This window comes from Helicoverpa armigera, chromosome 25 (genome assembly GCF_030705265.1).
Source record: "Helicoverpa armigera isolate CAAS_96S chromosome 25, ASM3070526v1, whole genome shotgun sequence".
Taxonomy (NCBI): domain Eukaryota; kingdom Metazoa; phylum Arthropoda; class Insecta; order Lepidoptera; family Noctuidae; genus Helicoverpa; species Helicoverpa armigera.
In genome coordinates, this window is record NC_087144.1 from 7,638,323 (window position 1) to 7,652,286 (window position 13,964).

General features: G+C 40.0%; 1 protein-coding gene across 1 annotated transcript; it reads left to right on the plus strand.

The window, feature by feature from the left end:
* Nucleotides 1-143: 143 nt before the first annotated feature.
* Nucleotides 144-9,309, plus strand: LOC110381157 (trafficking protein particle complex subunit 12). Its single transcript, XM_064041449.1, has 11 exons — nt 144-352; nt 449-705; nt 887-967; nt 1,094-1,174; nt 1,615-1,795; nt 2,161-2,318; nt 3,948-4,091; nt 4,486-4,629; nt 4,906-5,072; nt 6,670-6,793; nt 7,256-9,309. Exons 1-11 carry the CDS (start codon nt 223-225, stop codon nt 7,499-7,501), a joined length of 1,713 nt encoding a protein of 570 aa, XP_063897519.1. The 5' UTR covers nt 144-222; the 3' UTR covers nt 7,502-9,309.
* Nucleotides 9,310-13,964: the final 4,655 nt, after the last annotated feature.

The window sequence follows — 13,964 nt, forward strand, 5'->3', positions numbered from 1 at the left end:
AAAAAACAATAGGGATGTTATGAAAATGGAGTCACGGCCGATTATCGGCCAGGGTGGCTCTTCTGCCAGAAACTCAAAAAACCTATACTCCCAAAAGAAAAATAAACAAAACCAGACTGACAGAGTAAAAAAAAATTAAATGTCAATTGTCAACGTCAGTCACGTCATTTTCTGTTATCTACGAGCAATTCTAGCGATAAGGGCGAATTATAAACAGTAAAAATGGATAATAAACCGTCGCTGAGTCAATATTTCGGCGATAAGGAAGTTCCTCCCGCCTCCCAGTTTTTCGATGAAATCGGGACATCGCCCTCTGATATGATACAGAGTATTTATTTAGGCGAAACAGAAGGTAACATTACAATTGCATTTTACGAATGTTTTTCTGATAAAACTATACAAATCATTACTGATTTAAAGAATACATGAGTTTATTTATGTTATCTAGGTAACCAATCAACATCAGGCAGCATTTTTCCTCAAAACATGAGTGCGTCTTTTAGTCAACAAAAAGTGCCTGAAGAGATGACATTTACGAATGTTTTACCCACTGTGAGTGGTTCCACGGCGGTACCGGCAGCGAGTTTACCTGATCCCTCGACGTTCTTCGACACTATAGGCCCTGAACCTCAAATAGTTCCCACTAAAAGTACCATAGCTAGTCCTAGTATACTTACAGAAGCGTTGGATGGGCTTAGTATTAAAGTAAGTTAATTTATTGTATGAAACTTTCCATTATTTCCACTTACATACAAAGCTAAACTAACTAATATTAGTCTTTAATTTGATATTATGTAAAGTTCATAACAGAATATTTATACTGTAAACAACAAGTAAGTTGAATGATATCTAATGATATATAATGTAAAAGTCATGTTTTTTTTAGAACCAACCTGTGGATAAGGAGGCAAATAGAAGGAGAGATGCCTGGCTACCCAATGAGGAAGCTAAGAAGACACTAATGAAGGTACGGGACATATAGCGGGAAGCAACTTAGTGTTCTACATTTTTATTTATAATATAATTAATATTTATTTGGTAAATACTGCCTATTTGTTTACATAAGAGTTTCCCCAATATAATAATTTTCCAGGCTCAGTCGTCACCTAAAGGCTCGTTCTTCCCTGAGAGAGAAGTGCTCACAATGCCAGGCCTAGTGCTCGAAGAGGAATTGGTAAGTGTATTATTTTTTTTCTATATTTTTTGTAGACTTCAGCACAGTTTTGTACCGTTCGACCTATTTTTGTACTATTAAAACTATTTTGTACCACTGAAACTATTTTTGTACCATTGAATAATTTTGCAACAAAATTGACAATATTACATATTAGCCATCATTTTATTTTAATAGTAATTATTTCCTGCTATCTCACTAGAATCATAAAGGAACTATCCACAGTATCCACCACTCTCTGTTTCCCTTAAAACTGTAGCAGACAGACTTTTGCCTTGAAGTTTTTTTGTTACAGAACCTTTCTGTAACAAAAAAACGTATGTACAGTATGTCTAACTCGGGCATGCCGGCTTGATTAAACTGTCACTCAGTAAACAAAATAATATGTGTACAGACTCACCATATACACAAAACATACTCCATATACATTTCATTCCCAGGCCGATGCCCTCCAAGAGGTAGCAGTAAAGTACCTAGGCGTGAGTTCAGCTGGCAGCCGCGGCGTCGTCCGCGCGGAACACGTGAGTCGCGACGAGGCGGGATTGAGGGAGCTACTGAGAACTGGGTATTTGAGGGCCGCTGTTAATCTTACCCATGTGCTGATTAGTGCTGCTGGGCAAGGTGAGAAAGTTGGCAATTTCAGTAATTTATGTGATGTCTAAAAAAATCATTAGTCCAATTTCACATTCTGTGACAGGTTTGGAAAGATCTGTATTAAGTAAATAACTTGAATGAAACATTTAATTGTTACGAGTAGAAAATAAATCAATAAATCGGTATGTGATTCTAGTTACTTAATATATTTTTGCTATTGTAGTAGACTACCTATTCTTTAAACAGTCCATATACATACTGGTTTCTTGTCAAAACACACACACTTTACACATAGTATTTTGCTCATTTTGGACGAACAAAGCTACTCGACGGTGACTGTATCTAATTGCCGTATGCATAACATACTATAAATACTTATCTCGTTCTACCAGGTGTAGGCAGAATGCATCGTCCCACAAAACACACGCCGCGCTCCCTACAGCTGTGGTTGACGAGGTTCGCGGTCATGTTGAGGATCAAACTGACGGAACCCTTGCTTAAAGAGGCTGAACCTTTCGGGGATTTTAATAAGCCTGATATGTTTTATGAGGTATGCAGATCTGCTGATTATTGATTCATTAAAAATAGTGATGGTATAGTGACAGAATTATTAAACTTAATAAATTCAAGTCAGTGCAATTTTTATAAACTTAAATAGAAAATCGAAGATAATCGATCAATCGATGATATAAAGGTCGTAAATAATAACTGAATCAGAAATATTTCTCACATGGAAATAATACTGACCATGTGTATTTTTTTTTTTATTTACAACAAAAATATGTAAACTTTTACAATATAAAACTGAAATCTTACTACTAAAATAATGCTGGCTTTACAACTTGAAGTTCGAAGCGTGGTGCTTTGCAGCTTATTTTAATTAATATTTTTATATGTATATGTATATATGTATAAGTTATTGAAAGGAGGCTGAGAGAAGAGAGTGATATCGCACGAAATCAATTCGGTTTTATGCCTGGTCGGAGTACAACGGACGCTATATTCTGTATTCGCCAATTGTGCGAAAAGTACAGGGGTGCACACAAAAACTTGCATATGGTGTTCGTTGACCTCGAGAAGGCATATGACCGGGTGCCTCGTGAGGTTTTGTGGTGGGCCCTTGAGGAGAAAGGTATACCAGGGAAGTATGTGCAGTTGATCCGAGCGATGTACGGCAGATGCCGTACAGAAGTCCGGTCCGCAGCGGGCACTACCACCAGCTTCAGTGTAGGTGTTGGCTTACATCAGGGGTCGGCCCTCAGCCCGTATCTCTTCCTGCTTGTAATGGACGCGCTTACGGCAGATATACGGGAGGAGGCAACCTGGTGTATGCTTTTCGCCGATGACATTGTTCTGGTGGGGGAGAGTGGGCCAGAGGTCCAGAGTAGACTGGAGGCATGGCGGCTGAGACTGGAGACAGTGGGTTTAAAGGTGAGCAGGAGTAAAACCGAATACCTTCATTGTGATTTTGGCGGTATTTCGGGACCCATGACCATAACCCTAGCCGGCATGCCCCTACCAGTTTGCTCCGACTTCCGGTACCTTGGTTCACTCGTCCAAAGTGACGGTGAGGTGAACAGGGACGTTACGCATCGGATCAATACTGGATGGATGAAGTGGCGACAGGTAACTAGCGCTATTTGTGACCCGCGGATGCCCCTCAAACTGAAGGGCAAAATTTACAAATCCGTCATTAGACCTGTCGTCCTGTATGGATCGGAGTGTTGGGCATTGAAAAAGAGGGACGAGAAGAGAGTGCATGTAACAGAAATGAGAATGCTGAGATGGATGTGTGGTGTTACAAGAATGGATAAAGTGAGGAATGATTACATTAGAGGAAGTCTGAAAGTAGCGCCAGTTACAGAAAAGATGAGGAGTAGAAGATTGTCGTGGTATGGACATGTAATGAGGAGGGATGATACGCATGCAACAAAGTGTGTGCTAAGTATGAATGTAGATGGATGGAGAGGAAGAGGAAGACCTAAGAAAAGATGGATGGATTGCCTGAAAGATGATATGAATAGGAAGGGAGTGAGTGTCAGTATGACGAGTGACAGGGGAAAATGGAAGAAAATGACATATTGCGCCGACCCCAAGTAATATTTGGGAACAGGGCAGGAGAAAGAAGAAGATATGTATATATGTATGTGTAATAATAATATTGACCCACATCTTTTAGTTCTACCCAGATTCATACGAAGGCCGCACGGGTAGTCTGGTACCGTTTTCGCTGCGACTTTTAGTCGCCGAACTACCAGCTCACGTTGGCAAGCCGGAGGAGGCTGTCGACAGACTGTATGCTATGCTCGACACTATACAGACGGTGAGATTTTACTTCTAGATTCTACCAGTTAACACCACATAGTATATGTATAACAAGGTCGCTTTTTCTGTCCCTGTATCCCTATTTCCCGTGTCCTTTTGTACGCTTGAATCTTCAAAACTACGCAACCTATTGCGATCCCAATGTTATCCTCTGCGACGCTGGGGCGGTTAAATACCTCGTGTTTGATGTTACCTAGCTTATTATAAAACATGGTCTTAAAAAAGGACCGGCTTTAGTGCTAGGTTAATAAAGGTAATGGTCTAATTTTTATATGTATAATTCGTGTTGAAGACAATTTTTTGTTAACAGGGGTTATGACAACCATTTCGGGCAGAACAGGTTTTGGTCTGAGACACTGAAAACTTTTTTTAAATGTGATTTTCTATTCTAGATGTTATCAAACCTCCGCGAGGGTAAAACAGAAGATGGATCAGCAACAATAACGGAACAGGACAAGACTGAGTCTATTCGTCTATGGATGGGCAGAGAGACAAGAGTCATGCACTCTCTTGTCAATTGTGCTATTGCTATGAAGGTATACTATACTATAAATGGTACCATACTACACTTTTTCACATTTATATTTTTTGTGCTGCAATATTTTGTTAGAATTTTCGATTCATATTCATTCAGATTTCATTTCAATGAACCACCGGTTCCATGTATCAAAATCATTAATTTGTTCCCGCAATCGTTGGCCTAATAAGTATAAAGCAATAACATTAGCTATTCTTCAATATTTGAGACTATCTCTACTATACTTTTTGTGGATTGCCCTTTCATCTTTCTTTTCTTTTCTCAATATTCCCAGGACTACAGACAAGCAGCCCGCATACTAACATCTCTACAACAGCAATCATCTTCTCCGGGACAGAAGCGAGCCATATGTTCAGCGCTATGTCGCCTATGGCTGTTAGCAGGACATGTTAGAGCCGCCATGACTTGTTTAGACAACGCCAGGGAAGCTAGGCATCATATGTAAGTGATTTTAGTACATTAATGTCATACTTGGTACACTAAAAGTCTCTCCGTGACAGAAGCGAGCCATATGTTCCGCGCTATGTCGCCTCTGGCTGCTAGCGGGACATGTGAGAGCCGCCATGACTTGTTTAGACAATGCCAAGGAAGCTAGGCATCATATGTAAGTGTTTTTAGTACATTAATGTCATATTTGGTACACTAAAAGTCTCTCCGGGACAGAAGCGAGCCATATGTTCCGCGCTATGTCGCCTCTGGCTGCTAGCGGGACACGTTAGAGCGGCCATGACTTGTTTAGACAACGCGAGGGAGGCTAGGCATCATATGTAAGTGTTTTTAGTAATTTTATGTCATATTTGGTACACTAAAAGTCTCTCCGGGACAGAAGCGAGCCATATGTTCCGCGCTATGTCGCCTCTGGCTGTTAGCGGGACATGTCAGAGCCGCCATGACGTGTTTAGACAACGCGAGGGAGGCTAGGCATCATATGTAAGTGATTTTAGTACATAAATGTCATACATGGTACTCTCAAAGTCTTCTCCGGGACAGAAGAGAGCCTTATGTTCCGCGCTATGTCGCCTCTGGCTGCTAGCGGGACATGTTAGAGCCGTCATGACGTGTTTAGACAACGCCAGGGAAGCTAGGCATCATATGTAAGTGATTTTAGTACATAAAGACGAGGTTGGTACACTAAAAGTCTCTCCGGGACAGAAGCAAGCCATATGTTCCGCACTATGCTATGTCGCCTCTGGCTGCTAGCAGGACATGTTAGAGCCGCCATGACTTGTTTAGACAACGCCAGGGAGGCTAGGCATCATATGTAAGTGTTTTTAGTATATTTAATGTCATATTTGGTACACTAAAAGTCTTCTCCGGGACAGAAGAGAGCCATATGTTCCGCGCTATGTCGACTCTGGCTATTAGCGGGACATGTTAGAGCCGCCATGACTTGTTTAGACAACGCCAGGGAGGCTAGGCATCATATGTAAGTGATTTTTTATGTGGTACACTAAAAGGCTCAATTGGTACAAAGACTCTTGTAACAATTAAGTCTATAAAAGACATTAGTAGGTACCCCAATAGACTTATTTGCTCCAACTTAAGTACTGCTCGGTTTTTCATGTGAAGGTTTTGTGTGGTACACTAACAGGCTCAATTGGTACATCAATGGTATTACGTCTCTTGTACATTCATAGATGTCATGGGTACAGAAGTGGGACATGTGAGAGCCGCCATGGCTTGTCTAGACAACACGAGGGAGGCTAGGCATCGTATGTAAGTGTTTTTAACATAAAGTTGCGATGGTACACAAATAGGCTCAATTGGTACAAAAACTCTTGTACCAATACAGTGTATAATAGGCATTGCTATCCTAAAAGACCTAATTGGTACAATAAATGGATTGGTAGAAATACCACTAACTTACCAATCATAATAATTTACAGTTACACACAAGTATGCCTCAACTGCATTGAATTTTCTGATTGGGATAAAACATCGGTACTAGTCTTTTTTTCAATTCCGTCCAAAAGTTTACTACAAAAATTCAATGTTTACAACCCTAGTATAAATGCTAACCACTATACTATTTCGGCAGCTGCCCGACCCCGGACGTGAGAGAGTATGTGGACCTCGGCCTCATCGACATAGCGCACGGTAAATACCAGGAGGCGTACAATAACTTCGCACGAGCTGCCGACCAGGAACCTACTAATATTATGGTGAGTGGAAATACTTTATTTTCATACTATTACTACCCTAAGTGACACCATTGAGTGACATTAGTTACACTCAAATTTGAAATTCCGAAACTTGATTGTGTACATGATACACGCAAACAGCTGAATGGATTTTGATGAAACTTGAAAAAAAGCGAGCGTTCATCTCAAAGCTGCTGAATCGATTAGAATTAAATGAAATCTGGTACGCATTTAGTGTAATGCATGAAAAAGGACATAAGCTACTTTTTACCCGGTTCCGGGCAGTGGTTCTCCCGGGACGTGAGTGAAATCGCTGGAAACAGCTAGTTCTTTGAAAAAATGCGAAAGTTTTGCATGATAAACCTATAAATCAATTTTGTAGACATTTATGCTGCATAATATATTTAAACTAGGACAGAAAATACATTTCATGAAGCGTTTAAACAATGTTACCAACTTAAATAAAATCTTTTTTTTTTACAGGTAGCAAACAACTTATCAGTCTGTCTCCTCTACATGGGTCGTCTAAAAGAAGCCATTTCAGTACTACAGAAAGCTATAAATTCAGACCCAGAAAGAGGTCTTAACGAGAGCCTTCTAATTAACCTATGTACCTTATATGAGCTGGAATCTTCGAAAACTAATGAAAAGAAAATTAATTTACTAAGAATGTTGTGTAAATATAAAAGTGATACAATACCTAATGTTTTAGAATGTTTGAAATTGTAGGTTATAATTTTTGGCGCGCAATTTAGCTCTTTCTGTAATTAAAAGAAGGTTTTATGTTGATAAGGTATGGCTGTAAGGTTCAAAGAAAAAAAATAATGGTAACATTTAATAAAAAAACTCATATTAAACTAATTATTGTAGAAGCGTTTTCGCAGTAGCGAATTTGTCGCTTGGTTCTTCCTCGCGACTTCAACCGATTCGTACGGGCCGACAACAAATCCAGAGCAATCGTAGCGAAAGATGTTTTTTAAAACCGCTCGTAATTCGTAGCCCGTAGAAAAAGCAAGAGATGAAACTCGCTACTGCGAAAGTGCTGTAATGCTTTTAATCAAAAATCTTATCTTTGTAAAAAAAATATGAAGTCGACATTATTTAATTTTCTTATATTAGGCGGCCCCTAGACTTGCAAACATTGAGCAATATTGCAGGAAAAATATTGGTCGCTTAAAAACATTGCGCAATGAAATTGATACAGGCAGCCGTGAATTCTTTAGCAGAAATTTTAATATAGGACATGTAAATAGTTAATAATATATTATTTGTATATAAATTGTGGATGTGTGATTACATCCCAAGACACCACGCAAAATTTATTGAAATAGCTTATCTATAGTTCGGCCGCTCAGAGAATGCGTTTCTGACACATCGCGATTGAACTGACGACGTAACTTTGTAATGGCGTTGCAGTACGATAAAAATATTTTTGCTGGTTGTTTATCGTTTTAACAATTATTGAGCATTAAAACAACATTATTATATCAATAATAATCAATGAATGTTGTAATTTTGTGCCAAATTGAGTGTCAAATAACTTGGTAAACAATATTTTTCTAAATCTATACTGCGCTATTACAAGGTTATGTCAGCGCTTTATATTTGTAGTGCTGTGCTAAAAATAACAGGCAAGTATCGTAATCTGTTCTGGTTGATGGTTCTTATACAGTTATACTTATAATATAAAATAATACGTTTTGTTTTTCTTTTTAAGAATTTGAAAATAATGGACTATAGGATAACTTTTATGAAATATAAAAATAAAACTATGATCAAACTGAACGTGCGAAAGAAAGTAGCATTTTTATATTTAGGTTGAAAATGGTAACCCCAAATGGCATCATGGGCCGTCATTTTGTGACGCTAAATAGTCATTTGTTGTCGTTTCGTGCGCTAAGACTAAGTGCCCTGCCTCATTAGGACGCCAATGGCGACGTCGCCGGCTACGTATCCAAGCAGTTAGTATTGAAATGTATGGAACCTAACTCACTTGGCGACGGTTTGGTAACGTCTCCAAATTGGAGGCGTGGCCACGAGCTACAGTTCCCTATGTGGCTTCTGGCTACCGTGGCAACTTGGCGACGTGGCCACAGTAGCCACTATAATGTACACGGTAAAGCGCACCTCCCTCACACAGTCGCCAATGTGGTCGCCAGTCAGCTTGCAATTTCTTGAGCGACGACGTAAACAATTGACTGTCGAGACGCCATGGCCACTCGACTTGGCGACATTTGGATGCCAGAAGTAGCCAGACCTGTGCCGCTGGCGACGTCGCCATGGCGTCCCAGTGAGGTAGAGCTCTAAAAACCTGATTTTGGAAGGTTTTGACCGAGATATCAGGATTGATTCTGTTATTGATAATACCTAATATACACGTAGGCGAAGATGATGATGAAGACACCACCTCCTCAAGCGAATCGGAGTCTGATTAACATTCTGTACGCACATTCAATTCAATGTACTTACTTTATTGCATAGAAATACAGATTGTAACTTTGTAACAAAGAATAAATAAAACGATTTTATTATATGAATATTACCTTTTTTTGGTTTCCACTTAAGTAACTAAAATATAATTATTTTAAATGATTCCGCCAATTTAAAACGAAAATAATCTTAAAATAATGCGGCGGTTTATTTTGGGGGAACGGTAACGAACTCAGTGTTATGTTGTGCCCATCACTAGTCCTGACTAACTGATAGGTGTCAGGAACGCATTCTCTGAACGGCCGAACTATAATAAATAAATCTACGTATTATTAATACTCTACTGTATAGTTAAATTCTTTTCTAGGCTAACTTATGCAAGTGAATAGCTACTGAACTACGGGCAGATTTTTCACTCGCCAAATTTTGTATTTATTTCTCAAATTGAAGTGAACTGGTGATTGAATAATCGGCATTGAAACTATTATAAACCAATAAAAAACATATACAGTTACAAAGCATTTTTATTTTATTAAAAGCTGAAGAAAACCCGGTGCCTTCATACAATAGAGAGAAAAAAACATATTTTTCGTCTCTGGACTTTCCTAAACAGAATTAACCGAATATCGCGTTTTGTTAAATTTCTGCAAGTCTCGAATTTCAATCAGGGATTTTCTTTTTCATTATTTTCCTAGTTGATAATTAGATGGCGCTGACCTAGGTACGTGAATGCAGGGAACGGAACGTCATATAATTTTCATATCGTATAACGAAACGTTTTTGTCATCCACAATTAAAAACAGTGGCGGCCCTAGGGGTGTGCGAACTGTGCCATCGCACAGGGCCTCGCGCTTATGGGGGCCTCGCGCTACAACCCACACTAATATAAAAAAAGAATTATTATTAAAAAAACAAAATACCCGACTGCACACTAAAAAAAGAGTAAAACAAGCCCCACAATAATATTGATCAATCAAATGCTAAAAACTAATTATGTAATACCGTTTAAACAATACCTATATTAAAATACACTACAATATGTGTTCGTAATCGATAGTTAAATAAACAGAAACTTATTTTGAATACAAATTTACTGAATATAATTTATAAATATTAATGGAAAGCATCGCAGGCGGGGACCAACAGAGGCTTATTTATAGTCATTTCGGTTGTGCACCATTTAGCAGAATTTTCGTTGGTGGCGGTCAAGGTGGTCCCCGCCTGCGATGCTTTCCATCAATATTTATAAATTATATTCAGTAAATTTGTATTCAAAATAAGTTTCTGTTTATTTAACTATCGATTACGAACACATATTGTAGTGTATTTTAATATAGGTATTGTTTAAACGGTATTACATAATTAGTTTTTAGCATTTGATTGATCAATATTATTGTGGGGCTTGTTTTACTCTTTTTTTAGTGTGCAGTCGGGTATTTTGTTTTTTTAATAATAATTCTTTTATTTATAACTTTTTAGCTGTTTTTATTTAACGAAAATGTTGTAGATGTAGAAGACTATGTACCTTACTTTACCTTATGCGTGTGCCCGCATTCGGGCTGTATACTCGAGCATATCCCCCTCCGCACCGCGCCGCGCGCCGCATGCCAGGCCACGCCCTATCTTTTTGCTTGCTAACGCATGAGTTGCTTTGCGTTGACGCAGAATTAACATGTTCCCGTGGGAATTTTGAGAAAAAACGTATCCTATATTAATTACTCCCGTGATTGAAATGAATCTAATGATACCGCATACATATTTTTTTAAAGGGAAATTTAGAAAAAATATCCCGTGGGACTTTTAGGATAAAATGTATCCTATGACACTCCCGTAATCAAGACAAATCTAACGATACCTCATACATCAAAATCCATCAAGCCGTTTAGGCTACAGGAGGTCACAAAGGAACAGACATACATACATACTTACATACTTACATACACTCGAAAAACATTACCCTCCTTCTTTGGCAGTCGGGTAAAAAATTATATTATTATTAAAAAAATATATATCTGGTCCAAGAAAAAAAGTGTTTTTTTTCTTTATTTCTAATTTATTATGCGTTTTTTGAGTCCTCAATTTAACAAAATGTTGGAACACCAAAGTAACAAAAACAACTGGCTCTCGATCCAGTCACGGATTCTTTTTATTTGTTTAATTTGAGAAATTGAGATTCCTTAAAGAAACAATAAAAAAATTCGCGCTCGCTACGCTCGCGGCTGTTCACTTGATACTGCCTTTCCTTCTAACTTGATTAGAATACTTTTATGTCCCAAAACGCAAAAATTTTCGCGCTCGCTACGCTCACGAATTCACTTTCCCCTGTTGTTTATTGTACAAGTTTAGGTGCTTTAATGACCCAAAACTCAAAAATTTTCGTGCTCGCTACGCTCGCGAGTTCACCTTCCACTGTTGTTTATTGTACAAGTTTAGGTGCTTTAGTGACCCAAAACGCAAAAATTTTCGCGCTCGCTACGCTCGCGAATTCACCTTGCAATATTATTTATTATACAAGTTTAGGTGCTTTAGTGACCCAAAGCTCAAAAATTTTTGCGCTCGCTACGTTCGCGGGTGCTTCACTTTCCACTTGTTTTTTATTCCTTATTTGTGGTAGCGCCGCTTTTAAGTCCTTTTATTAACAAGAAAATAACTCCTAGCTTCCATATGAACTTCCTTATTTATGACGTTCGAACTACTCAAGTCACAATCTTTCAAAACATAGGTGGCGCTTGGGTCAAGATTGCACCCGGGCGCTACATGAGCTAGAGACGGTCCTAAATCAGCTATATGAAGAGCTGAATATTAATAATAAGCCCCGCAGGGCATCTGAGGCGGATGACGGGGAGTAGCGACCCCGCGGGGCTATATATCCGAGTGCTCCAGGGAGAGTATACTGTCCCCCATCTCCGGCTTGCCGGAGTGAAGCATGACGGGGGATAGGTCTCCCGCCTCTTGGCTTGCCTTCATCGGCCGGTCAGAGTGGAGTCGCTAGAGCAATGCTCGGAGGGTAGGTGCCTCGTGGTAAGTGGCGAGTGGGCCGGTGATGCTGGACCCACAGGGAGCGCGTGATCTGCGTTTAAAGTCCGCCGAGGTATCCTCACCCTTCTCAGCCGCTCACGTCCCTGTTGCCCTCTTGTTGCTTTTCAGTGACTGATTCCCGGGGGCCCAGTAAGTGAGTTGGCGAGTCTCCACCTGCCATTTTTACGCGTGCAAACATTGTTATCGGCAGGTGCCATAGTTCCCATAGTCTTCCCATTCCTAGTCCACTAACATCCCATCACAATAGCCCAAGTAGTTTTTCTCCATAATTAGCAATAGTTTAGCACAGAACCGGGGATTGTCCTTGGGTACATTTCTATAGTGTATACGGGGATAATCGTCGGTTTTGTGTCGCGATTTCATTAAAGTTGTCTCAAAAGGGCTTCAGCGTGTTGGCTTCGGCCCCACGTTCGCCTCCCAAAAATCCGGGACTCTGTAGTCCCGAGGTCAGAAAGAGACATACATTTATAATAATCTTCCACGCCGATTTCGGCCACGGCGACCACTTCGACCCTAATGGCGTGCGTGTGCTCTCATGTGGCTGGAGTATCCAATTTTGTGCGTGAAAGTCCGCGCACACTGCGGACATGTCAGGGTACCAGCCACAAAGTTGTAGTTGATAGCTACAGGTGGTCGAGCTTTCAACTCATCTCGTTTGGCATCCAACTCAGAAAGTCGGCGTGCTTCAAAGTCAAAGACTTTGGCTTTAACGCGGCTTCTCCAGTCTCTGCGGTTGGATGCCAGATTCTCCCACTGAGACGGGTCAATGGAACAGCTTTTCATGTGACGCTTCAGCACATCCTTGTATCGCAGCAGCTGTCCGCCACGTTTCCGCTTGCCCTCCTGCAACTCGGAGTAGAGGATGCGCTTGGCCACTCTAGTATCCGGCATGCGCAGTACATGCCCGCACTAACGAAGCTGTCTCCTCATGAGGTATGCTTCAATGCCACCTACATTGGCTTTCCTCAACACTTCTGTGTTACGCACACGATCAAACCAACGGATATTTAATATTTTGCGCAGACATTTGAGGTGGAAGCGGTCTAGTTGCTTGATGTGGCGTCGGTACGGTGTCCATGTTTCCGCTGAGTAGAGTTTACAAGGCAACACAACTGCCATATACACAGAAACCTTTGTGGATATCTTTAGGTCATGGGAGCTGAAGACCTTCTTGTCGAATTTCAGCACCAATTCTGCTATTGATTTCGGCGTCAAGGTCGCACTTTGATGTTATAATGCTCCCCAAATATCGAAATTTATCGACCTGCTTCAGGACATCTTCACCAAGCATAATGGTCAGTTCTTGACGTCCGTGATTGTCTGAAGACATTACTTCTGTCTTTTTGATGCTGATTTTTAGACCAAATGTACAGCACTGCTTGTGAAGGTTCGTGACTAGCTGTTGCAGGACTTCAGGGGATTCAGCCACGAAACAGAGGTCATCTGCATACATAATGTCCTGTATATGTGCATAGGACACCTTTGTGGTCGCCTTGAGTCTATTCAGGTTGAAAAGTTTGCCGTCAGTCCGATAACGAATACGAACTCCTTCAGGAGAAGAATTCAATACTTCCCGGACTACAACTGCGAAATATAATGCAAAGAGCTGAATACTATCTAGGTGCTGAAATATATATTAGAAAAGAATTTAACTGAAATTTATCCCACTACCGAAATAGTCTTGAGAATTCGAATAATAAAATAATAATATAGAAAAAGCAGT

Coding starts and splice junctions, on each gene's coding strand:
- LOC110381157 (XM_064041449.1), top strand. CDS start 223: ATGGATAATAAACCGTCGCTGAGTCAATATTTCGGCGATAAGGAAGTT. Junction 353..448: donor TTATTTAGGCGAAACAGAAG/GTAACATTACAA, acceptor TATGTTATCTAG/GTAACCAATCAACATCAGGC. Junction 5,073..6,669: donor AGGGAAGCTAGGCATCATAT/GTAAGTGATTTT, acceptor CTATTTCGGCAG/CTGCCCGACCCCGGACGTGA.